Genomic DNA, 26,839 nt, shown 5'->3' on the forward strand with positions numbered 1-26,839 from the left:
AGAAACGGGGTGGGGGGTGGGGTCTGATGTACTCCAAGTTTGTAATCTAATTCCACATTCATATTTGAAAATGTTCCCTTGGCATTGATTTCACCATTTCGATTCTATCAGTCACTTACCTTACATGTCCAAGATAACTGATATAGTTCCAGAGTACCAGTTTGACAACAATGAATTCTCAATACACACACACATTTTTATAAGATTTAGTTCATATTTTCTTGTTAAAAACATTGGTCATAGTACAATAGTTTGACATACATATATCAACAAAAATGCACCCAATTTACATGCACAAACCAAAACAAAAAAAAAAACCAAAAAACAGTACTAAATGAACTTTTTATTTAAAAAATGCAAACTATTGCAGCAGCAGACATTTGGCTAGGTTTTTGTTCTGGTGCTCTATTCAGGGAATTTAGTTGTTCCAGTCAGCCTGTCAGTTGTTGACTATTGCTTTGATCTTTTGTCACCAAATAGCATAATACCCAGTACAGTAAGACAAGTTGGAGGAAAGTCATAAACAAATTTATATTTGCCGGCAAGTTACACAGAGAAAGATGCAGCCAAAACTATTAAACTGTACATTCAGCATTTATCACCTAATATGTGATCCTTTTGAAACCAAGCAGAATCAATTTTAGGGTGACAGCTGAATGAACTCCTATAATAAACCTCTCCAAGCTGTTATTTCCATCTGGGGGGGGGGGGAAGTATCTGGGAATCCATGATTCGGAAAGACAACTGAAGGGGTATGTACACCTACAACTTGCAGGTAGTTTAAAGATTACAGCTTCTCCTTCCAGGTCTCTCTCTCTCCGTCATCACTTTTTATGTTTGGGATTCTTACATGCTGGTCTGCTGCCAATAGTCTAGTTTGATCCTTAAAGTGATGTTATATTCAGAATATCAGTATATCAGCAGATACATTAAGCTATAAGGTTCTGTAAATTAGTAGAGCAGTTACTTAAGGGATGCTTTATTCAAATCATGGTTGTGAGAGAATATTTGTTTTAAACTGCTAGGGGTCAGCAGAAGATAGGGGTCCCTGATTTTGTGACTGATTTAAGTTCTTTCCTCTCTCAGAATGTGTGTTAAATTTGGAATAGGAAGAGTACAGACCTCTTCATAGTTTTTGTAACAACAAAAAACCACATTAAAATTAATTCAAAAATGCATTTAAAAATACTGCTGTGTATCAGTTTGTAGATATGGCTTATTCTAGGGTTGCCAAACCTTTTTTTTCTTTTTTAACCCAATTAATCCCATGGTTAAGCACAAATGCTCTCAGGGCAGTGAACAAATCTAAAAAAGATGAAAGCATAAAATCAGCTTACAACTGTAGGATACCAAACAGCAGGGAGCTAAAACTATAAACGCGTAATTAAAATACGAGAGAAGAGTTTTTGACTGGCATTTAAAAGAGAAGAGAGGCAGGCTTCCTGGTGAGGACATTTCAAAAGAGTGAGGAGGCATAACCAAAGAGGCCCTTTGCCCAGTGTCTCACCCCACCTAAGGTAGAGGGTCTTGGAAGATGGTACCTAAATGTACAGGAGGATTCATGCAGAAGTTGGCAGTCCTTCAGATACCTGGGTTTCAGATACCTGAAGAACGAGAGTAGATGACAATGCATTTCCATGCTATGAGAAGCTTCATCTACTGGTTTTGTACAAGTTGTCAAGCTGCTGCTAAAGGCACAAGAGCAAACCAGACCACGGCGTAGCCGAGTTTCAGTTGATAGCCCTAGGTGCCAATAGTGTCAAGAGGGAATGCGGCCAAATTCCAAACCCAACTACTACTGAATCGTCTTACCAAATTCAAACCTTACTATGTTTACTCAGAAGAAAGTCCCATTGATTTCAATGCAATGGGCTTCCAGGTACGGTGGCAGCTCACATGTGACAACTCCCAAGGATTCAGTAATAGGACTGCAAGTCATGGCATAGAAACAAGCTTTGACTTTATAGGATAATGCCTCCATAAAAACTATTTTAAAAAAGCAACAACTAAGACTTCAAAACAAAGTGTCATTAAAAGCTTCCTACAGCCACGTGTTCATTCCTACTTATGCTGGTTGTATATTTAGAAGTTGGATGTTCAGTGCAAGTTATCATCTATTATTCATAACATGGCAAAGATTAATATTCTCTACTCCAACAAGTAAAAGGTACATGGGAAATTGCACACTAAGTATGACAACAGAACCAGTGAGGCAAAACGGAAAGAAACCTTTATGCCCTTCTAATTAATGAAAAGTGATCAAGTTTATTTATTTAAGTTACATTTTGCACACATGATCCACACATCCAGACCAAGTCTAGACATTTAAAAGGCATTCCAAGACACATCTAAAGTAACATTCTGCCCCAGTTAGTATTCAAAGAAACAAGGACAGTGAAAATTACTTTCAAATTCCTGAAGCAGGAGACTTCCAGAAGTGGCACACTGAAGTCTGTTTCTCACTGAAGGCAACACAGTTTAAAGAGCTACATCCTTTCAAGGCTTCATCTTACTTTGCACTAATTCTAAACACATCTGAACTCCACTTTTCCCCTATCAAAGTGCACTATGCACTGCTTTTTCTCGGCCTGCACACACCAAGTGCACAAAGTGCTCTACAAATACACATGATTCAGCAAACAATAGACCCTTATCTTGTTGAGGGTTCCCCAGACACCTAGAATTGATGGATGAAATTCAGATAGGTTAAAAGGCGTGGAAGGAGGGCAACATACACACACCAACTGAAATGAAGCCCAATTTTCAAAAATTTTGTTGCTACACTTACACAAACAACTGGCCTCCTGGTGCTGATGAGCACTATCATTAATTGTTGTTTTGCACATTTTTCCAGCTCCAACTGTTGAGCAAACCCCCATTTCCTAACTGTAGCCTGTGTTACATGTAAGTTACTAAGATTCCAATTTTCAGGACTCTCCTGATCTCATATGCCAATTTGACAAGATCAAGGATGTATTCCAAGCAGTGTGTATGGAGTTCTGAGAGAGGGGAAGCACCTGAAACTGCAATTGACCTTTAAGTGTTTCACTCTAATTGCCTCATTATTCAGCAAGTATCTACACCCTATTTCAAATTTTGCATTATTCAAACAAGTCTTGCTATTCAGTCATACAGTGTGCAACTGGTGACCCAAGATGAATAAAAGACAGACATGATTCCTCCTAAAGCCATCTGTCACCTAGCTTCACTGAAAGGCCAGAATGGAGAGAATGATGGGCATCAAAGGGAACTTGTGCCATGCGTTTGCAAACGCTAAGTAAATATGCAAACTCCAACCCCATACAGTACATTGATGGCAAGCGCTGAAAGTAATAATCCTTATAAAAGATAGAGGCAAAAGGGGGGGGGGGAGAGAGAGAGAGAATGGTAAACGCCAACTGCCGGTGTAAGTGAAACACACACACACACATACATCAACAATTTACATTTTAAAAAGGAAAAACCCTTATAAAAAGATGTACTAGAACAAAGCCACAATAAGTTAGTGTTTCCATAAAATGGCATGCTGTTTTGTTCCCCATTCTATACATTGTTACTGTCTGCTAAATGCTAAGTATTTTGACAGCATAGTTGTATAATTGAGGTACATTAGTTTATATAGATCTTAAGCATTGTAAAAAGGTTAATTTTTTTCTTCCAGTTTTTTTTCTTCTTCATCTCCCAAGAAGAACAATGGAAACATTCCTAAAAGGCAGCCAATGGTCACTCCAATAGCCTTACCCTATAAAACACAAAGAAAAATAGGTCACTCACAATTTAGTTATGAAGGTTACCAGATTTCAGGACCAACGACATGAACAGGAAGCAACGAGCAATGAACCTCATTTCTATTATTCTTCTCGTTCCCAAATATTTGCTGCAGAATTTACATTCTGAGAACCTCTATGTGCATTTTTAAAAGAGCTTATTCCCACAATAATAGGGAGTCGAGTAACATGTACATTGTATCTCCACAAGTTCAAGTGTTCAGGAATACTGGAGTTGCTGCTTTTCATAGTCTCATGACCATCTAGTCATATTTCCCTTACAGCTGCCTTGTACTTGCCAAAACTACTTGTTGCCAGAGTGGCAAAAAGTATAAAAGGATTTAACTCAAAATTCTGAGAGCACTTAGCTTTTTCCAGCTGACTTTAATTCTGATCCAAGGTGCTACGGCACTACACGGTGTCTGCTGTTAGTTTAACCTCTCACTAACCAAAACTGTATGTATAAAAACACAGACACAACATAGACTCACCACGTGTGCACTGAGGCGTGTTTGCCACATGTCAGCTTGTTTGGGCGTTAGATCAGGAATGGAGAGGCCCAATCTAGAGGCCATAGCTTCAATATAACCTGCAAGTCTTGGAGGAAAAAACCCAAAAATATTTTGAGCACAATAAAATGAAATATAGCAGTTACAGGATGCTCAGTTTCTGTTGGTTGTGGAAATGCAGAGAACAATTCTGTCTCCTGAACATATGCCAAACCAGCACTTTGGTAAGCTGTTAGAGCTTAAGAGGGACGATTTCAATACTAATAGATAAAACAGTTGTGGCCCTGTGTCAAGGGGGAGTTGGTTCTATGGCTTATAGGGTGCGAAATAGTTTAAAGGACTGATTTGAAACTTGGCAGTATAGGTGAGGTAAGCCTGTGGGTTATCCATGCGAGATTTGGGGTAGAAAGGATAGACTTTTAAAGAGGCACTCTGGCATGTAACAGATGCTGTGCCCTTTTGTTGGGATGGTTTTTCCGGAAAGCTTTCTTGTTTCTACTGCAATTGGGGTGGGGGGAGGGTGGTTGGTTGTGAACTGACAAATCTGAGACTTAGTTCCACTATTCTGCCACTGCCAGCCATTCAGCTCCAAGGTAGTGGAGCCTACACTAAACAGCCCCAGAACTATTGTTGGTAAAGTAAATATTGGCATTTGGTTAACCACTGTACGAACAAGATACTGGATCACAGCCTATAAAATATAATTAAGACTTACCCCAATCCAGCTAAGTCCGAGACGAGATTTCCCAAGGCAGCAGCTAGATATTAAAGAATCACAAGCATTGTAATGCATCTACTAATAAAAGAACAATACACTACACAAATGCCAACAGTTTTATTTCATTTAATGGTTCAGAATCCAGAATTATACCTAATATTATTTGCTTGCTTGAAACCCTTTATAATGCACCTTTCTATAAAATATTCAAGGATCTTACAATCAAATATGTATCAGTACAGAATACAAACAATAATCTTTAAGAACCCATAGGAGCAGAACAGCTTGAGAATGGTAACCTACACAATTAAAACAGGAAATTTCCAACAATGAGGGTACCGGAAGCAGGGCCTCAGAAGAGGAATGAGATTGTCAGGTAACACAGAGAGGAAGGTAAATCTGGTATTTTGGTTTCGGGCCATTTATGGCTTTAAAGGTCAAAAACAGCAACTTGAATTGAAGTTGGAAAGAAAATGGTAACCAAGAAAGCTGGTACAAGAGCAGGGTAATACAGGAGTGGGGAATTTCTAAGCTATGACCCTAACTGGATAAGCCAGGCCTCCCCATTACCAGGCCATTTTGGCCAAGCCATGTCACAGTGTACTGCCCTGCACCTGTGGGGTAATAAAGTCAGGGATGAGCCAAAAGGTGGTTGTCCTTTACAATACATTCTGAAGCATATCATTTGGCTGATTATGGAGGCTTCCAAGCAGTGCAGGCTGGCTCTCTACAAGCACAGAGAATCAATTGATCAGTGTGACTTTGAATAGAAAGTGCTTTCTGCAGAACAAAAAAAAAATGTTTCTCCGATACTCTTATAAGCTTCTCCATGCATCACACTCTAAAAAGAGTAAGAATCTAGGATGCAATTGTATGTTTGACCACATTGAGATTTTTGGGGTGAGTGGGGGAGTTCTATATCCATGTGTACATGAGCACAGGCAATCTACAGGGGAAGGAATAGATTGAAAGGTGCAGCAAGCAGCACATTTACAGTACTAAGGGGGATGTGAAAACATACTTTCTCACATACACACAACAGCAATAGCTCAGTGACAGAGCATCTGCCTTGTACACAGAAGGTCACAGTTTCAATCCCCAGCATCTCCAGAGAAAGACTCCCTTTCTGAAACTCTAGAGCACTGCTGCTGTCAGTCAGTGAAGATAATGCTGAGCTGGATCTGATTCAGTATAAAGCAGCTTCCTATGTTCCTAATTTCAACGCTTCTACAAAACCAACTTCTATTTCTATAAGCTAAGCATGTTAATCTTGCTAAGAAAGCTGCTTGTATTATTGAATTTAAAATCTATCATGAATATTTGCCTCCAGGTTCAGAATTAGCCAGTCGATCCTTTTGGATAAAAAAGTTCTGAAATTTAAAAGGAGACTATTCAATAATACTTCACACTTGTGATTTTAATATGGCTGCCACTCTTTCATCTTAAACAGAGACACTTTGTTTCAAGTGTCATGGAGAAACCAAATTTTTTTTGTTGCTCTCTTGGAACAGTTTGGAAGCGCAAATAAAAGAATATTTTGCAAAGTGAGAACTTATTTATTTATAGAACTTATATACCAATAAACACTCAAAGTGGCTTTAAACTAATAATAATAGTAATGATTATGGTCGTGGTGTCAGTTAAAACTATTTAAGAAGAGAAAACTAGGAATGCAAGAGGCAAATGTGAGATCTGTTTCCTGCGTGGATTCAACCTCTTGAGCTGTTTAAGCCTGTAGGAAATGCTTAACTCAGGGGTCAGCAAAGTTTTTCAGCGGTGGGCCGGTCCACTGTCCCTCAGACCTTGTGGGGGGCCGGACTATATTTGGGGGGGGGTGAACGAATTCCTATGTAAAAACACCAGGCAGGCCCCACAAATAACCCAGAGGTGCATTTTAAATAAAAGGACACATTCTACTGGGTAGAATGTAAAAACACGCTGATTCCTGGACTATCCGCAGGCCGGATTTAGAAGGCGATTGGGCCGAATTCGGCCCCAGGCCTTAGGTTGCCTACCCATGGCTTAACTCTTTTGTCCCCAAATCTTTTCCAGCCCCAATCACCTTCCCAAACAGCTTTTTCACCCATAAGGACCCCTAACCATCCCAGGTGAAAATGGAGCTCAGGGAATGTGATTTAGAAGTACAAACAGGAGGAGAGGAGTTAAGCAGCCTCTCCCCAGCTGCCTTTCCTTGTGGTTATACACAGCCTGCTTAGGATTTTAAAATCATGGCAGAAAGAGTCATGGAACTTTAATGTGCAGTTTCTGCATAAGAACGGGGTTCCTGTAAGATTATCTGGTAACCAAATTTCCATCTGGCACTATAAAGTTCAATCATCAATCAGCAGTTTTTAAAAAATTACCTAGTGTGCACAGACATATTCATAGATTAATAGACAGCTATAGCAAAATTGCCATGGACAGTCAGTCAAGCATAGATTACTTACCTGCCATAGTAGAAATTCCAAGGACAATTCCTATGGACAGTTCTATTTGTGTGCCCTAAAAATAAAGAGAATATAAACTTTCATTAAAATCTACACATTCATTAACAAAGGCAAGGTTACAGAAGTTGTTTATTTACCAAATTAAGACATTAGGAATAGCAGGCTCTCTGCTACCCATTTCTCCTGGAAACTTTAAAAGACAACATGCATAAGATTACATCTATTATAGCAATACAGTATGCTAAAACATTGCTGAAAATAATGTCTTTCTGAAGCTAGTGTTACATATGTTATCATATCAAGGTAACTGGATATCAAATATAACCCAGCACAAAACAAGCTTGAGACCAAGGAGCAACATGACTTACCGCAGCAATCATAATTGCATTATCAAAAAATCCAAACCCTACAAAAGGTAATGCATTGTGGAAGAACACTAGAAGAAAGAGATACATGTGTGAGGAGTGCTTTCAAATGCTTGCAAATTCAAACATGCAGACTACTGTTCAATTCTCCATTTTCTACAATTTGAAAAAACTCCCATATGAACTGTGATGTTTGAGATCACAGAAAAGGGATAAGGAAGCCTCTTTCTATGTATAACTCACCACACAGCAACTACCAGCACATTATACACAGTGCACTACAAAAATTTATGCAGCTGCTATAGGCCCAGTTAATCTGGAGTTGTCATCCCTCCCCCCCCCCCCCACGAAAATTGTCATATATGGGAAGGGTTGTGTTGGGTAGGGAAATCTGATAATAAACATTAATCAACAATTTGCAAAGATCTGGGTGAAACATCTTCATCCTCTCTGTCATATTACGTTTCTGTCCCTTCTAACCACACTCTCCTCTCATCACAGCTAAAGGTAAAACTTACTAGTAAAAATTATTTTTGTAAAGATAGTCAGATTTATGATGTTACTCATAATTTGGGGAAGCAAGATTTAGAATTCTATAATGTTCTGACTCAAGCAGCCCAATGTACCCTCATGTGTTCAACTGTATGCCTTGCACTGGCCTCGAGAGAAATGTTCCAAGTATTAGAGAGGCATTCTCCACAGTTAAGCTTCTACAAAAATAGACATAATTTACCATGTTTCAGCTGTCCAGTGGATGGTGGCGCAACTTCCAACTTCTCTAAATAAGTAGAAAAATGTGATTAAAGAAAAGCATTATAACCACAAATATTTGAACATCTGTTCTCTTTGAACAGCATAGTGTGAAATCCTCATTTCATAGAAAATTTAGCTTTCTTCATATATGGTGCGTTCGCAAGCTACTGCGCAGAAAACTGCAGCTTGGCAGCTCACTGCAGTCTTCTGTGAGTTTCAGATCCACGCTCTCCTTTGATTAAACAAAAGCATGCTAACCGAACTATACACTTCTTATGCACTCTAATGAAGCACCATTTCGCAAAATAATTGACTGTGTATTCATTTGCTTGATCATCTGAAACGCTGAATAATGTTGGCTAAAATACTCAAATTACATTGTCACTAGTGCAGGGGTGCCCAACTGCTGACTAATTGAATTCTCCCTGCTTGTATGTACCGTAATTGATCTTGAAAAATCCAACCTTTAGTCTCAGCATATGCTAGGGTACATGATTATGCTGTTGCCCCTTTATTAAAATCCCACAATTTAGGAATATGGAAGGATATTAGGCAACATACAGAGACCTTTTGGACTTTTCAAAAGAAGAAATAAAACTTTTAAAACATGACACATTGGAGAGGCTGTGAAAGACTGGTTGCAGTATCATCAAATAAATGATTTGTTTAGACAGGATAAATGGAGAGGTCTTATGACCCAAAGCTCACAATTTGAAAGAGAGATCACTGAGAGTAGGGCAAAATGATTTCCAAAATGTACAAGTCACTATTAAAATGGGAAACAAAAGATGAATTGGTAAAATCAGCTATAATTCACTGGGCAAGAGATATAGGTCATAATATAAAGATGAGTGCATGGGAGAAACTATGGAGAAAAGATTTAAATTTTAACACATTGAAGGAAAATTTTATTTGAAATGATTTACAGGTGGTATCTGACACTGAGTAAACTAGCTAAGATGTATAAATCTGAATCAGATATCTGTTGGAAATGTAAAGAAAAAGAAGGTACTTTTTATCATATGTGGTAGACATGCAAAAAGGTTAAGACTTACTGGGAGATGATATATAATAAACTGAAAAAAAATGTTGAAAAAGACATTTGTTAAAAGCCCAGAAGCTTTTCTTTTAGGTATAATAGATGTAAGTATATTTAAATATTGAGGGGAAATAGAATATGTAGCAGAAAATAATAATAAAATGAACCATGAAAGGGAGAAGGTAAAATGAAAATAATTGTGTTTTACATCTGGATTATTGTTATTGTTTCAACTGTAAAAATGGAAATGATAAATACTTTTTAAATAAATCTCACAATTTAAGTTACCCCATGGCCTTTAACTCTCTTAAGCACCCTACCATAAACAAGAAGTGGCTAAAATGTATATTTTCATAGAGACCACTTACTACCCTTAAGTGCTCTTGATAAAATTGGTTATCTGAAGATTTGAACACTACCCAATACCACAAAAAGATGTTATATTGCTTACAAGAAGAAATCTCCAACACTGGTTAGTGGCATGAACCCAATTTCCTGCCACAGGAAGAACGTTACACTAACATTTACTGATTTTTAAGCAACACTCTGCAACTCAAAATACATTGGATTAAAGTGAAATCAGACTGAGGGGGTCATATAAATGATATCCTACTGCTAGGGTGTTAGTAAAGGAAAAAAATTAAGCCTTCAGTAAGGAAGAAAATTGCAGCCTAAACAAAACAGAAAACATCTACCGGTAATCCAAAAGCAGGAATTGGGTTAACAGTTCTTATAGCAACAACAGTTAGTGTTTTGCAAAAAAAAAATTATGAAAACAACCAGATGATTAATGGTACAAGTAGGTTAAATCACATTGTGTGCATAGCTGTACACAGTACATTCAGTGTAGTGTAGTTAATAAAGTGTGTTGATGTTTAGTAGGGGAAAATTTACCAGATGCCATGGGACCAGTCACTGTGTCTCAGCCTAAAGCAGCTGGGTTGCTGTGAGGAGCCCACCTGAGCCTCTGAGCTCCATGGAGGAAGGGCAGGATACAACTGTTTTATAGTCCAAAAGAATAAACTATGAAGGGGTGTATGCTTTATTTCATAAACAAAGACACTGGAAAGACAACTGGCTCTAAGCAAGTGTATCCTACGTATACAGACTGAAGGATCATCTTACCTGAAGTTAGTTTCTGTGCCTCAGATCCATCAGTTCAGAACACAGAATATCTCCACCTGCCTGTCAAGGCAAAGCCAGCAAATCACTTGCCAAGATACTATCAGGACAGTGAGAGATTTAATTACCCCATACTGAACAAAATATATCCCTGGGTCTGTCAAAAAGGAGCTTTATTCAAGAGCCCATAAAAGCAAATGGCACTATGTGCTAGAAGACATCTGGACTGGTGGATAAGATGCACAGAAACCAGATCAAGTTAATTTTAACTTTATTTAAGCAACTGAAATATTACAAATACAGCATGAGAACTACTTAAAAGTTTGCCCAGTGGGAGTCTCATTTCTAGGTTTCACTATAGGAGTTAACATAAACAGTCCATATCAAGTAAACATCTATTGATTCTCAAACACATGCTTTTCCCCACTGATATTTTTAGAAACAAGAAACTTCTTCCTCTTTTCTTAGTATTGTGCTTCATACAAATGTATCGATTTAACTCCTTACCAGGTACCATTTTTTCCTGCCAAAAGTAACCCCCAAACTGCAGGCCCACTATAATAAAACTTTTTCTAGCATGCCTACAAAGACATGTAAGTTAGTCATATATACTTGCTTTGTTTTCAAGATGTTGCTGACTATCCATGTACTATTATTTCATATTACTTTATGGACACTGCTTAGATTTTTTTTTCAATTAAGCAGTTCATAGTTGCTGTTTTCTCAATAAAAATAAAATAAATAACGGCTGCATGAGGAAAAATATATTTTCATGAAATTAATTCCTCAAGAATGGGAAATATATAGTCTAGCAATGTCATCCTTTTGGTATCCTCTAAGATGTACAATCACATAGTACAATGGTTTTCAAATTGTTTTAAGGGAATGGTTACCTACACACTAATCAGAGGATCTTCAATAAGACGACTGGTAACAGCAGACAAGCTTCCCTAAAAACTTAGGTAAATGTAAAGGGACCCCTGACCATTAGGTCCAGTTGTGGCCGACTCTGGGGTTGTGGCGCTCATCTCACTTTATTGGCCGAGGAAGCCGGCGTACAGTTTCTGGGTCATGTGGCCAGCATGACTAAGCCGCTTCTGGCGAACCAGAGCAGCACACGGAAACGCCATTTACCTTCCCCGCCAGAGCGGTACCTATTTATCTACTTGCACTCTGACGTGCTTTCGAACTGCTAGGTTGACAGGAGCAGGGACCGAGCAACAGGAGCTCATCCCGTCGCGGGGATTCAAACCACTGACCTTCTGACGTAGGCAAGTCCTAGGCTCTGTGGTTTAACCCACAGCGCCACCCGCATCCCAAAAACAACTTGCCCAATACTAATGACTTTTCCAAGAATTTCTTTTTGCTACAGGACAGCTGGGTACGTTGGGAGCATGCTCAATTTATTCAGGGCAAAGACTTGCACCCAAGAACATGGTAGGTAAGAAGGCATAGTGGGGTTTACCAAACGTTCACTGAATGATTTGCAGTAAAATCAGAAAGTTTCTAATTGCTAACCCTACAATAGCAACAGGGTTCTTCCTTTCTAATTTGAAATTCGGCTGTTAGGAACCCTGATGATCTGTAGAAACTCAAAAGCAGTTCATCTCAGTATATAACTCATAGGGCAGAGTAGGCAATTACCTCTGTCTCTGGTGCCCCATTTTGTACTATGAATCCTGCCCGATAGAAACTGCTCATTGGCCTCACCTCCCCAGGGGCCAGGCAGGAGCGGATTGGCTCTGAAGAGCCAGCCTGCTCCCACTTCTCTCCGTGCCAACACAACCACACTGTATCACATATCAGCAGTGCAAAGATGCTGTAACCCTCCTTTTCTTCACCCCTGCTTCCCCACAAAAGGTCCCAATAATTCACTCACACTGATCTTGCAGTGATAAATCTAGATAGATTTCATTTTTCTCAAAGCTCAATAATTTTGACAACCCACAGTGACAGCAGGAGTATACAGAATAATCACAGGATGAAATTCTTGCACTTGTAATTCTGAAAACTTCCACAAGAGTTCACCATAAAAGCTTAGAGATGCCTTTGTTTCAGATAGGCACATGACGGTACTAAGAGGTGTAACATTTCGAGTTGAAAACGGGGGGGGGGGGGAATGGCTTAATCAAGAAGAAAAAGGTCTATCAGATGATTTATGGCACAGAATACCAGTCAAGACTGATGAACAGCTGTTTTTCAGCCTGTCAAATCAAATCATATTTAGTGTCAATTGAAATCATATTTTGTTCCATTTTGGAACAAACTGCTCTATTTTCCTAAAGGAAGAAAAAGCTTTAAAAAAGGCTTAAGATTCACTTCAAATTTGTGAGCAAAGGATAGCTCCTAGTCTACACACACACACTTGGGAGGCCTATAAAACAGAATTTGGATCCTTTGATGTCTACCTCTACCAACTGTTAGCATTGTATCTTCTTCGTGTTCTACAACCACACCAATATGAAAGGCCACATATCCCATTCATGCGAGAACTGCACATCAGAATTTGAAAGACTGCTCCCCTTTCATCTTTTAAACTGGAGAAAAAGATAGCACGCTGTCCCCAGCTTATAAGGATGCTGAATGTTCAGGTGGGAAATAAACTGATCTGAACAGTTCAAAAAGGAGCTCTCGAAATTTCTGCTGGGCTTTTACCAGGTTATAAACAGACTAGAATAGGTTGCTCTGGTACTGCAAAAACCAGTTGTTTCTTTTCCAATGAAATTTTGTAAGCAACACTTAAGTTTCCTTAATGAGTGCTTCAGTAATATGCTGGAAATTCCACACTTAGCATCACAAGTAGAGTGGTACCTCGGGTTAAGAACTTAATTCGTTCTGGAGGTCCATTCTTAACCTGAAACTGTTCTTAACCTGAGGTACCACTTTAGCTAATGGGGCCTCCCACTGCCGCCACACGATTTCTGTTCTCATCCTGAAACAAAGTTCTTAACCCGAGGTACTATTTTTGGGTTAGCGGAGTCTGTGACCTGAAGCATCTGTAACCTGAAGCGTCTGTAACCCGAGGTACCACTGTATCGGCCTCTTCTATGCTCTTTTTCCTAGTGGTGACATAATGTAAGAATATTCTTCACAGCTGTGAGACTATGTGGGGTAAATGAATAATCACAGTGGTACCTTGGTTGTTGAATGGCTTAGCTCCCAAACAAATCAGCTCCCAAATGCCACAATGTGGTACCTCGGGTTAAGAACTTAATTCGTTCTGGAGGTCTGTTCTTAACCTGAAACTGTTCTTAACCTGAAGCACCACTTTAGCTAATGGGGCCTCTTGCTGCCGCAGTGCCGCCACTGCACGATTTCTGTTCTCATCCTGAAGCAAAGTTATTAACCCGAGGTACTATTTCTGGGTTAGCAGAGTCTGTAACCTGAAGCGTCTGTAACCCGAGGTACCACTGTAGTGCATTGTGAACTTACCAAGTTCATACCAGTTTTATCTAACTTAAAATTGAGACCAAAAATTCAGGTTATACTTCATCTACACCAATAACCAGGCTAGCTTGCCAGCTTAAAAAGTATTCTTATGCCATCTTTTTAATCATATTCCTGGGGTGATTTACAAAAATAATAAATAAGATGTAAATACAAAAAGCAAGCTAAAAGACGCAAAATCATAAAAGTGGCATAAAACAGTCAGCAGGATCAGGAAAGTTTTGGGAAAGGTCATTAAAAGGACAATAAGCATTCTACAATTGGGGTGCCACAATCAAGGCAGCTCCTTCTTTGACTGCCACTCACATCACCTCAGATGGTACAAGATTTTTATGTACAGTCCTTCAAGAACCCTGGTCCTTAAACTGCTCTTTGTTCTCCTCAATCACAGTCAATGTTTCCACTGCATGATTAAACTGGTACAGACTGGACTGTTTTTGACACTACATTACTAACAATAAAGTGGTGCATAGGATCATAGAATTGTAGCTACAAATACAGTTCTTCTTTACTAATGAGAAACCAATAACCAGTGTTTTCGTTCTTCCATTTCAGAGTTCAAAACTATCCTTTCAATAATCATATTTAGTCTGAACTTAAAAAACCAGACTTAATTACAAATATTATAGGAGTGCTATTCACAATATGAAACCGGAAATACTTGTCTGAACTCAAAACAGGGGGGGGGGGAGTGTCAGATTAAGCAACACATTAATTTACAAACAACTAAAAAACTGATGAAAATATAAATGAACCTGATTAAAAGAAAAGCCATGTCTGCCAACATAATTGATAGATGCCAAGAGTATATAACTTGCATAGCAGGATCCTACAGAGATTACAACATATTTGTCAAGCATCTCAGCAGTATTTAGACAGCTAAAAGCCCACACACAAGAGATAGCTCTGTATTAAAACTAAGGTCTGACAAAACAAATCAGATACAACAGATATTTGCTCTGAACGTCTGTTAAATTATTCAAATATCACAGCAAATAATTTCTCTGGATCTAGTGTTGCTCTCCATCCTCCCTGGCACACTGGAGAATGCAATGTATACAGATAGGATCACAGAGTTACTAGCAATAGCCCAGTTATAACTAGCACAGCATTGACACTTTCACTCCCATTTTACCTTAAAAAGTTGGTGGAATAGAGTCTAAAACTTAGCTGTGCTTGAGCAAGTTATGGAATGCAACAGAAATGTAAGAGGAATTAAATCCAAATGTTATCCTGGTTCCCATTAACCCAACAAAGGGTTCTTCCATCCCTCCAGTCTCACACCATCTGCTATGGTCCAATGCTTTACTAAAGCATTTGTGGCTGATTGTTTGATTTCCAAATTCTACATATAAAGGGGTATGTGCCTATATCACATGTATATCTCTTGTTGCACAGATCACTTCAAATCATGGTTTCACAATTTTACTCTGCTCTTGTAACGATGTTTGATTTTGTAGTGTTATGCTACTATGCTATAGAATGTATTGTTCCTTATTGTTTTCCTTTATGGAAAACAATAGTTATTTTTTAAAAAGTCAAATGTCAAGAAGAGAATTAAATACAAAGTTTAACTTGACAAACAAAATAATTAGAACACAATCCTTAGGAAACACCTCTGCTAAAATTGTGTATTTTCTCATAGATTCACCAAACAATATTGCCTATCTTTTTCTCTTGTCTCTTTCAATTCTTTTTCTATTCCTTCTTTTCTCTCATTTTTTCTGTTCCTTTTTCTCTATCCCTCCCTCCCTTCCTCTTTTTCCTCGTTTTTCTCTTTTTTGCCTCTAGATTAATGTTTCAGTCTAGACAAAAATAAATAAATTGATAATAGTCTTTGTATTTGTCTTTATAAACCCTAATAAAAATTTATGTATGAAACAATACTGCCTACATTAATGATTTTGAAACTAAGACCATCTTTCCAATTCTAGATGTCACTTATTCAGTCTGCACATAGGTGGTAGTAGAAGTAGTACTGTAGAAGTATTTATAAGACATGAAAATTTTTGACCATTTTACCCCCTAAGAATAGGGAAATGAATCACATATTCCTCATGACTCATATACCATGGCAAGGAGAAATGCTTTTTAAAAAAATGACATTTAGCCACTGTTCAGAAGTAAAATACTGAACTATGGCTGAGTCTTGGCCTTGCACATTCCTCGTCCTGTGTATGCAGCAAACCAGTTTGCTATTATATCCAATTATGGCTTGGATTTTTGCATAGCCATAGATTGCTGGTTTGGATCCAATACCAAACAATGAAGTACCTAACTAAGCAGAACAAGTATGAGAATGAGGAAGTCGGAGATTTATTCAAAGCACAATGATTAAACTACGGTACACTGCGCTAATTCTTTATAGCACAACCACACTTGGAATATGGTTTAAAATTCTGATTGCTGTATATCCAAGATACTCCCTCATCCTCATAAGAGAAAGGCTTTTCTCCTTCAAGCATAATATTAGAATTTGAGCTATCCAAAGAAATTAGTTGGCAGAAGGTTTGGGACAGTTAAAAGTACTTTTCACACAATTCATCACTAAACTATGGAACGCGCTGCCACAAGATGTGGTGATAGGTATAAGGTAAAAGACTTCAGAACCTCTCACCGTGAATTTGCCTTTCATGGCTATGAGTCATGATGGCTAAATGGAATTTTTGAATTCAGAGACAGAATGAGTGAGTTCAAGGAGCAAGCCACAGAATAGCTGCTCTCTGATTGAGATAACTAATTGGCCACTATGAGAAATAGAACACAGGATCTATATTTGGTTTGATTCAGCAGGACTCTTAAGTTCACCCAACTATGGTGTGTTAAGACACAACAATCATTTTGTGATTGACACCGACAATGCTCTCTCAAAAATAGAAATATGTCCAATGGTCCCCCAAAAAATGGCAACTCCTGAAACTCATTATAGTCATATGCTAATGCAAATGGAAACAACCATGGCCATTTCTGTTAAACATTCCAGGTTACACAAAACAAACAAAATAGCATGTTTATGTAAGTAGATTTAATGAAACAGCAGCATCTATTTTGCATCATATCAAAACCATGGTTCACCTAGCACCTATTTAGACCATGCACGTTTATGTAGCAAGTAGAGAAGTTTACTGTACCCCAAGTACTAGTTGGTTCGGGTGGTACTATTTGCTTCAATGGCATCTCAAGTGGTACCAGTGGTTTAGGAAATCTGGAAGCTAAAGTTTTTCAAACGTAAGAAATAAAGTTACATTTCAATGTTAAAAGCCTTTAATATTCATGAATCCGTGTTTTCATAACTTACTCCAACTACAAACTGTGCAGCATAATCCTATGTATGCTTGCTCAGAAGCAAGTCTAATATTTAGCTTATTTTTCTGCTATGCCACTGGTATATTTAATGGCCGAGATCTAATTTTAGTCATACTTGCCCACTGAAAACAATGGACTTAAAGCCCACTGATTTCAGTGCATCTACTCCAAGTGTGACCCAATGTGCAAGGTGAAACATTCAGTTTAATTAGGCACCAACAACATTATGTCCAGTTTATTCTGGTTTTCTTTTTTTGTTGCTCCGCAGCAGATTCAACACATGCCTATATTGTGGTATAATCTGATCCAACATTATATGGTGTGCTTTATACTACTTTTTAGAATGTTGCACTATTTTATTGTTGTTAGCTGCCCTGAGCCCGGCCTCGGCTGGGGAGTGCGGAATATAAATAAAATTTATTATTATTATAAGAGTATTTGCACACACACACACACGGAACACCACCGGGGTGGGAGAACAGCTTGTGGTGTATAACATTTGGAGCAAGGAAACAATTAGGCACACCAACCTGTTGCTTTGAATTTCAAACCATCAAGGTCTATCACATACACTTGTGTGAAATGGATAGGTTTACCTTATTCCTGAAGAAATTGAAGTAATATGGCATATTGTCCTCTTTCCCAATCTTGCACATAAAAAATAAACTCTGCTAGGTTTACATAGACTTGTCAAATCCTTATGAGATTATTTATAAATTTGGGCAAGTGCAACCAGAAAAAAATAATTTGAGTCAGGATAAATCAAGAAAATATGACAGATTTATTGATAGCTGAACTACTGCTTCTCATATTGGTACAGATGCTTGCAGAACTACTCTTGCAACACCACAGCTATGTGCTTGCCTTCTTACTGCTCCTTTGAAGGAAGAATTGTCTATTTTCCTCCATGCACATCAATTAACTGCTCCTGCCCAAATCTACAAGTTACTTGGCCACATCTTTAAATTTTATTCATTAGATACTTGGGTTTCAGACAACCTAGAGGTCATTTTTACCACAGGTGAGCAAAACAGCTGCTATTTATAAACCTATTTTTAGCATTTCTTTGCCCCTTTCCTCCTTTCTACTCACAATCATTTGCACAGCAAGTTGTGCATGACTGATACAACAGGAAAATAAACAAACTACCAGAGATGGAAAGGGTCTAAGGCCATCACAGATAATGACTGGCTACCAAGGGAGGTAAATTCTTGGTACCTCTATACTTTGAAGATCTATGCATGGGATACTCAGGGATACTGGTTTTCCAGAATATTTTAAATGGGAATATTTACTGGAAATTAGCGTGTTGTAGCAGACTATTTTCTGATACCCTAGGGAGTGATCTAATTTAGCATCCTTAGTATTTAGAAAAACAAAGCTAAAACTTTGAAACTGTCACACTAGCCTAATATTTCTTTGCATCTGACATCCATTCATTGTTTCTAATGAATTTATGAAATATAATATTTTCCACAGAAAAATAAAGCATTGGAAATGTTTCACCTTGCATCATTGTGGAGTCTGTGCAGAGTGTGTTGAATTTTATGAATCTGAATAAAGAGTGTGAACAATAGTCTCTCAAATTAAATATTAAAAGTCATAGTATCAGGTATATAGTGGCATTGTATTTAGCATTTAAGCACCTCCTGTTAATCCTGCATGACTGATCTCACAATAAAAAGGCAACTTCTGTAACTCTTTAATAACAAATAATTATACATAGTCTTGAAAGAGATACTATTGCCAAAACAGAAGACAATGCACTATTACAAAAAACAGGTTTGTTAGTTCTGTGATCCAATCTAGTTCTGAGTCATTGTCATCATGTCATTCCCCAAAATAGCACAACTTTATGAAAGCTGTGTAACTGTTCCAATTTTTCATGCCAGAACAAGTGTTACTTAAGTCATCTGAGCTAATCTAAATTAGAAATCTTTAGTTCATGTGACCTTTTAACCAATGCTATTTCGCTACCCTTCAGTCATTTTGAGATAAAATTAATGTTTGTATAGAAACAGTTGTATAGTTTTACAGATGCTGGCCAGCAGTAATTAAAAATTCTACTTTGATCTCACCATGCAAATATGGTCAGAGAGATATGAATGCAGCAGTAAATAAGAGCAAAGAACATTTAGCTCATAAGAACCATCTACCAGAGAGTCACAGTAACTTTTTAAAGGGAAAGACAACTCCTAAGGCAAATGCATACCTCCCAGCCCCCACTCCCTGAAGTTAGATGGGCTACTAAGATGTCACAGAAGACTGCAGCAGTACAGTGGTACCTCGTGTTATGGACAGGATCCGTTCCGGAGGCCCGTTCGTAACGTGAAATGCCCGGAACACGAAGTGCTGCATCTGCACAGGCGCACAGTGTGATCTGGCGCTTCTGCACATGCATGAGCGGTGAAACCAAGAAGTAACCCATTCCGGTACTTCCAGGTTGCCATGGGATGTAACGTGAAAAGACGCAACATGAAGCGGACGCAACACGAGGTATGACTGTATTAGAAACTCAAATATAAGCTAATCACCAAATGGCAGCTTAAACCTAGGTTACAGTCGCCACAATGGAATATCTAGGTGGCCCTTTTTGCAACATAATATCAATATCAGTTTATATTTTAAATAAAAAAAATCTCAGTGGTTTACAACACATTAAAACAGCAAATAAAACAATGCAGAATAAAACAAATTCAAGCTTCAAGGAAAATATTTCAGATCCTTCTCTGACATTTTGCTTTCCCACTTAATTTATATACCTGCCCCATAGCAGAAGTACTCTAGGAAGTCAACATGTGTAGTGGTTAGTGTGTCAGACAAGAACCTGGGAGATAAGGATTCAAATCCCCACTCAGTCATGAAGCTCACTGGGTGTCCTTGGGCCAGTCACAACGCCTCAACCTAACTTCCTGGGGGGTGAACCATAGACCCTTTGGTGAAAAAGGTGGGATATAAATGCAATAAATAAGCTCTTCTGCTTACTTGCTTGAGAAAGCTGGAGGGGCCAGCCAGATGGAGATGTCAGTTGCCAACCTGGCATTCCAGAGATCTCCAAGTGGTCGCAATAGGGTCTGTGCCAGTCACAAAACGCACCTTGGGAAATTCTAACACGCGTGCAGGTACTGCTGTCAGTACTTTGGCTTCACTTAATTCAACTGAATGAATTGCCACATCCTCAGGACTGTGTGCCCTCAGACCTCATGTGGGTAAGCTAATTGGCACAACAAAACTGCTATCTCAGAGGCCTCATTTCCACTATAATTTAAGCTCCTAAGACTCTTGACATTTCGTACCTTCTCCATACATACCAACATGAATGAGATGTCACCATTTCTCTCTTATATGCACTGTCCATACCAGTGGATGCAGGAGAGGGGATTAGTGGAGACCACAAATACTGGCTGACTTGTAAGTCAAGCCAACATTTATGGATCCCAAACAAATTGAAGACTGAGAATTCTAAGCATGTCCCCATGAAACACAACAGAGATTCTGAGGTGCAGAACTAATGCTGAATATGACAAATAGGAGCTTCCTTTAGAAGAAAACAACACTAGGACTCTCAACCAGGATCCAGCAAGAAAAGCCTGAGGAAGGCCCCAGAGGAGGGGGGGGGGAGGAAGTTAAAAGCTACTGTCAAGAGAAAAAGCACTGTACACAGACAATTAGCAGGTTAAAAGGTACAGGTAAAGGGACCCCTGACCGTTAGGTCCAGTCGTGACCGACTCTGGGGTTGTGGCGCTCATCTCACTTTATTGGCCGAGGGAGCCAGCGTACAGCTTCCGGGTCACGTGGCCAGCATGACTAAGCCGCTTCTGGCGAACCAGAGCAGCGCACAGAAACGCCATTTACCTTCCCGCTGGAGCGGTACCTATTTATCTACTTGCACTTTGATGTGCTTTTGAACTGCTAGGTTGGCAGGAGCAGGGACCGAGCACTGGGAGCTCACCCCGTCATGGGGATTCAAACCGCCGACCTTCTGATTGGCAAGTCCTAGGCTCTGTGGTTTAACCCGCAGCGCCACCTGCGTCCCTTAATTACAGCTCTACAAAACAAAGGCTGGAGTGAGGTGGTGTAGGCATCACATAAGCCTGCATTGCAACACTCAAATCAGAATTATTTTTATTTTTTGGAAGATTCAAGCAGGAAAGAATTTTGAAATTAGAATTTTGAAAAATATAGGAAAATTCTGATTGTTTCAGAACTGAAGTTACAAATATAGGAAGTAACTATTTGAGAGTTATAAGACTCAATATTAAAGCTTTGATTTATATTTTTATATATAAGGTTAAGATTAAACATATATCGGAGGCTAAACAATACCAATGCAACAGATTGTGAGTACCTAACTATGGGCCAGCCAAGTGTCCTTTTCAAGGGCATATTTACCAAAGTCATGGCCCAGAGTCAAATGCAAGCTAGTTTCTAAATGTGTATTGTAACCTCAAACCTTACCCAAGAAAGCTTGCTGCTAGTAACCTATAACACTTGAAGAACTTTAAATTTAGCATTTGCTCATTTTTCTACTTTAAAGGTTGCAATTCTCCAGTCACTTCAGCCTTTCATCTAGGAGACTATCAGTTGGGAACCTGCTATATAACTGAAAAATAGGTGAAAAATCAATGTGAAAGATAACCTTACATGATCTTTAAAGCCATTTCCACCTGATGCTGTCACATGCATGCACTTTGGAACTCATAACAGCTGCTCTTATTCACTATGGAAAAAGCTGAATGGACATTATTCACACTATGATACAAGCCTTTTATATTAAGCAATGTTCCAAAACAAGCTATTTGATGTGCCAGCTCAATGTGACAGAATACATGCTGGAATATTCATGATTTCAAAGAAAACATGCCATCCAATATGCTGGAGGTCTAAAATGCATAACACAATACTACAGTAAACGTAAAAGAACACACCACAGTTACATTTGAACCATGATTTATCTTTTACGTAAACCTGCCCAGTAAATTGCAGGATATCTTTAACTTCTACTATTCTGTGGCTCTTCAGTTTGGCTAAACAAATCCTGTTCAACCCTCGTTCCACTTCTATCACCTTCTATTTCATTTCAGTGTTGAATTATAGATTGTAAGCCCCCTAGATAAGAACCTGTCATCTGTGGAGATGCAAAGTCCTGTGAAAAAAGCTGGGAAATTTAAATGAAAAAATAAACAAGGAAAAATCTAGCTTTTCCCACGGCTTCACATCTCAACCTCTGTACTGCATACATTGATGATGCTATATAGACAAATAAAACACCATATTTTTCAGTGTATAAGACTAGGTTTTTTCCCTAAAAAATAATGTCAAAAATTAGGGGGCATCTTATACTCTGGGCCATCTCCCCCCATTTTCTTAAATCTGAGTCCCCCAAAATAGGGGGCGTCTTATAAATGGGGGCATCTTATAGACAGAAAAATATAGTATTATGCTAGATAAGCAAATAAAATACTCTTAACATATACTGTGGTGTAGGCTGAAGTTGAGAAGTACAATATCTTCTCCTTTTAGCAAAATGTCTGGTTTTTCCAAAATCTTAACTAAAAGATGGATCCTCAATCAAGTATATTCTGTTATTCCTATTCCACTGCTTCTGTTTCTTTTATTAATATACAAAATCAATGGGTTGTTCAATATCCATACTTTAGTCTCCATACATCAGCAGTCAAAGCAGTTAAAAAAGTTTTACATTGACAAGATGTGCTGAATCAGTGCAGCTGTCACCTGAAACCCTCACAGAGACTGTCACTAGAAGCAATTAGCACAGAGAAACTAAGGCTAGCAAAAGAGGTATGTTCTCCAAATCTGCAATTTTAGCTCCAAACCATCCCAGTGCTAGTTAGTACCACTCAGGTCAGATATATCTCCAATTTTAGTACTTCCATTTCAGTGTTGTGAAACAAGCTGCCATCTACATGCAGTCTCAGAACTATGAAACAGTTTAGTTTGTCACGTGCCCTCCAATCCAATCAATGTTTGTGCTTTTTTCTCTACTGCTGTAGACAGTAGAGTATGCTCTCATTGATTCCCTTTTCATATAAGAGGTTTTTTTTAAACTGCCCCGTTTATAAAATATTCACATCTTAAATTTTAATATTCTTTGGAAGCCGCCCAGAGTGGCTGGGGAAACCCAGCCAGATGGGCGGGGTATAAATAATAAATTATTATTATTAATAAATTATTATTATTATTATTATTATTATTATTATTATTATTATTATTATTATTAAATTTATCATAATAGTATTCCCAGGCATCCAAGTTACCATGCTCTGTTTCCTGCTTCAGTCTGGACAGTCCCAGGCACACACTGCAGGAAAATGGGATAGCAGAATTTGGATTACAGTACATGATGTATACCCACAGGAACACCAATGTCAAGAATGCACCATGACTATCTTCTTGGCAACAATCCACAAATGGGACCCAGAGTATTGGACACAACCGATTCAAAACACTGGAATGTAACAGAGATTAAAGAATCAAAAATTCACTTGCACAACCCTAAATGTGCCAAGAGAGATCATGTATGTGATCACCCAGTATGTAAGAAGTCACCCCTGTACAACTGCTATCACATGTGCAATTCAGCTTTCTGCACACCTTGCCAAATGCTGGGAAAGCAACATTTGTAATGACAAGCTAAAAGCCACACCTGCACACAACTAGCCATGGGCTAAGAAACCAACATAGGGTGAATCCTTTTTTCCCTATATCAGGTTAATGCATGCCTTCAGTGTTTCCATGCCTAGGCCTGGAGGCTCAATCAACACTCCCTAAACAACATGTTTGTGAACTTGGAAGCTCTGCCTCCTGAAGTCAGATGGGTGGGTCCATGAACTAAAGAGAAGCACTTTCCCCGTGCAAGTCAGAATTCATTTCAAGCACACAGCCGGAGCCTCAACAATTTATTTCTAAAGCATCTGAATCCCTATCCCGTTCCACACAAAAGCAGTACCAGACCCAGGCCTGAAACCTCCTTGACAGCCACACCCTCCCCCTTAACCCCACAGTTACAGTGGCTGGTTATGGCTACACAGCATCCCAGGAAAGCCACTCTGAATGTGCTCGGGGGCATTATCCTTGTATCTTGTGCATTCCAGGGCGATATTATCGCACGACGAAGCCGGGTGGAGAACGGCGGCCGCTGCCCAAGTTCACGCCAAGCGCCGGCTGCAATCTTTAAGCGGCGGGCAAGGCTTTACTTGGGAGTTAAGCCTCGCTGAACTCCGGGTAAGCGCGCTATAGATACGGAAGGGGAGAAACGGGGGCAACGAGGTCCTCGGTCGATGCGCCAAGTAGGAAAGTTTCGCTGCTGCTGCTGCTTCTTCTTCCTGGCTCTTCTTCTCGCTCTCCATTCCGAATGCTTGCCTGGGGCGGGAAAGTCGCGCAAAGAAGCAAAGCCCAGCCAAGCTCGCTCGGCGGAGCGCGAGACCCCCGGGATCTATCAGGGTCGTGGGTTCGAATCCCGCGTCGGGTAGAAGAAGCACCTTTTACAGGAGCCCTTTTCCCGGCGGTCCCTTTTGCTTACCTTGCGCGATAGCGATGGACTCGAAGCGGTGCAGCTCCCTCAGCAGGCAGCTCCTCTCGGTGGAGTGGAGGCTGTAGATGAAGTCCCGCGCCCCTTGCGCCGTGTTGAGAGCCTCGATGGGCTCCTTCTTCGGGTGCGTGCCCAGAGACCGGGGGGAGCCCGCCGAGGCCGGGGCAGCGGGAGCCACCGTCCTTCCTCGGAAGGTGCTGAGGCAGCGGCGCTGGCCCGGCAGGGGCAGGAGGCAGCGGCAGCAGCAGCAGCGGAGGCCCCTCGGCTGCGGAGCCCGGAGGCTGAGGCGAGAAAGCAGCGCGGAGGGCGAGGAGCCGCCGGGCCACCCGGAGCCCAAGCGCAGCGCCAGGCGGCAGCTCAGCCACGTCGACGGCATGCCTCGCCGACCGCTTCGGAGCGGGGCCCGCCCGCTCTCTCTCGCTACCGGCGCTGGGGAGGCGAAGGGCGGCGCTGCCCTGGCGAGGGGGAGGCGCTGCTCATGGGAGACGCTTTCTCTCTTTCTCGCGGCCGCTCCCTTCGCTGGCTTGGGAAGGGGTTCGAGTCACAGCGGCGGCGGCAGCTCCCTGCGCCGCCTCGAGGAGGCTCCGGGCATCTTTCCCTCCTCCTCCCAGAGCGGGGCGGGCTTCCACGGCTCGCCTCAGAGACTGGTCAGGCGGCGCTGAGGTAAAAGGGGTCGGGGGGGGGGCAAAGAAGCGCAGCAGCGGCAGCGCTGCAAAGTAGACCGTGCGCGCGCGTCTGTGCGTGAGGAGAGAATGAGGCAGGGCGGTTCTGCGCAGGCGCCGGTCGGCTCGCTTGAATGGACCGCCTTCTCGTCCTCCCGAATCCGTCCGTCCTGTGGGAAGAGCGAGGAAGCGGCGCTCTCCATGTTTTTTCTCTAGCTCCGTCCCCGCCCACACCTCCGTCCAGCCTATGGGAAGAGCGAGGAGGCGTTCCCCCCCTCGCTCCCTCCCGCCCGCCGATTAACGAACGTTGTAGAGTCTGAGTGACAAGACTGGCGTGCCGCGCCATGCCCCTTGACAGACCCCGGCCGCTCCCTCTCCACCAATACGGCGGCTAAAACTGGTCTTGGTAACCAATCAAAGGGACAGGGTCTGGCAGGGGCTCCGCCTCTCCCCACCCTCAACAGATCACCCTTCTGCCCTTCGTGCAAAATGTGGATGGACTACAGCTCCCATCAGCCCCGGGCTTTCGGCCACAGTGGCCAGGGCTGATGGGAGTTGGAGTCAAATTCCCCACTTCTCTTTCTCGTGCCTCTTTTTGGATGAGTGTTTCACAGACTGCTGTTTTTTTTATAAAGCAAGGGCTCGATCCCAGAATCAGGATGAATTATGGCTGCTGAGGGTCAGCCTTCTGCTGGAGGAAGAAGAGGGGATTGCCCCTGAGCATGTCCAGAGTGGAATCCTGCCTAAAGAAATAACGATTTCAAAAGTAGGTCACATCTGTTATGTACTGAGTTGAATAGGATCCAAAAGGCAGCAGTCTGATTGGTCCTAGAACAATAGGATCGAAAATGCAGCCTTCTGATTGGTCCTAGAACAATGCAGCAGTATGATTGGTCCGCAGGAGCCACCCAATCCAGCTCCAGGTGGAAGTGAATCCACAACCTGATTGGCCTACAGGAGAATCCCGGAATTAGCCAATCATGTGCAGCCCATTGTGTAAATAATGTATATAAAGCAGATACTGTGGGGAAAACTTCCATTTCTCCTCACCACTATGATCTGAATAAAGAGCATGAAATCCACTCTCAACTCCGTGTATATTTCACACCCCTCTAGGATTAAGGGACAAAGATTCCAGGGAAAGTAAGTGTT

General features: G+C 40.5%; 1 protein-coding gene across 3 annotated transcripts; it reads right to left on the reverse strand.

Annotated features, from left to right (window-relative positions):
* Nucleotides 1-1,145: 1,145 nt before the first annotated feature.
* TMEM65 (transmembrane protein 65) lies at nt 1,146-25,864 on the reverse strand. Of its 3 annotated transcripts, none has more exons than XM_081205100.1 (8): nt 25,017-25,864; nt 9,615-9,635; nt 8,540-8,584; nt 7,810-7,877; nt 7,442-7,496; nt 4,992-5,034; nt 4,259-4,364; nt 1,146-3,742 (listed from the first exon to the last, which is right to left on the reverse strand). In XM_081205100.1, exons 1-8 carry the CDS (start codon nt 25,399-25,401, stop codon nt 3,644-3,646), a joined length of 822 nt encoding a protein of 273 aa, XP_081061226.1. In that variant the 5' UTR covers nt 25,402-25,864; the 3' UTR covers nt 1,146-3,643. The 3 variants fall into 3 exon arrangements, with proteins under 3 accessions (XP_081061226.1, XP_081061225.1, XP_081061227.1); XM_081205099.1 differs by lacking the exon at nt 9,615-9,635 and adding an exon at nt 17,299-17,379; XM_081205101.1 differs by lacking the exon at nt 9,615-9,635 and having other exon boundaries at nt 25,017-25,859.
* Nucleotides 25,865-26,839: the final 975 nt, after the last annotated feature.

Source organism: Podarcis bocagei (genome assembly GCF_964188305.1).
Source record: "Podarcis bocagei genome assembly, chromosome: 8".
NCBI classification, from domain to species: Eukaryota; Metazoa; Chordata; class Lepidosauria; order Squamata; family Lacertidae; genus Podarcis; species Podarcis bocagei.

Bases quoted from the DNA above. Each gene is read 5' to 3' on its own strand.
- TMEM65 (XM_081205099.1), bottom strand. From the start codon at position 25,401: ATGCCGTCGACGTGGCTGAGCTGCCGCCTGGCGCTGCGCTTGGGCTCC. The intron at 17,380-25,016 runs GTAAGCAAAAGG...GAAAAACTTTAG, and splicing joins GTCCATCGCTATCGCGCAAG to CTTCCAGATTTCCTAAACCA. The intron at 7,497-7,809 runs GTAAGTCATGTT...CTTTATTTTTAG, and splicing joins ATGCAATTATGATTGCTGCG to GGCACACAAATAGAACTGTC.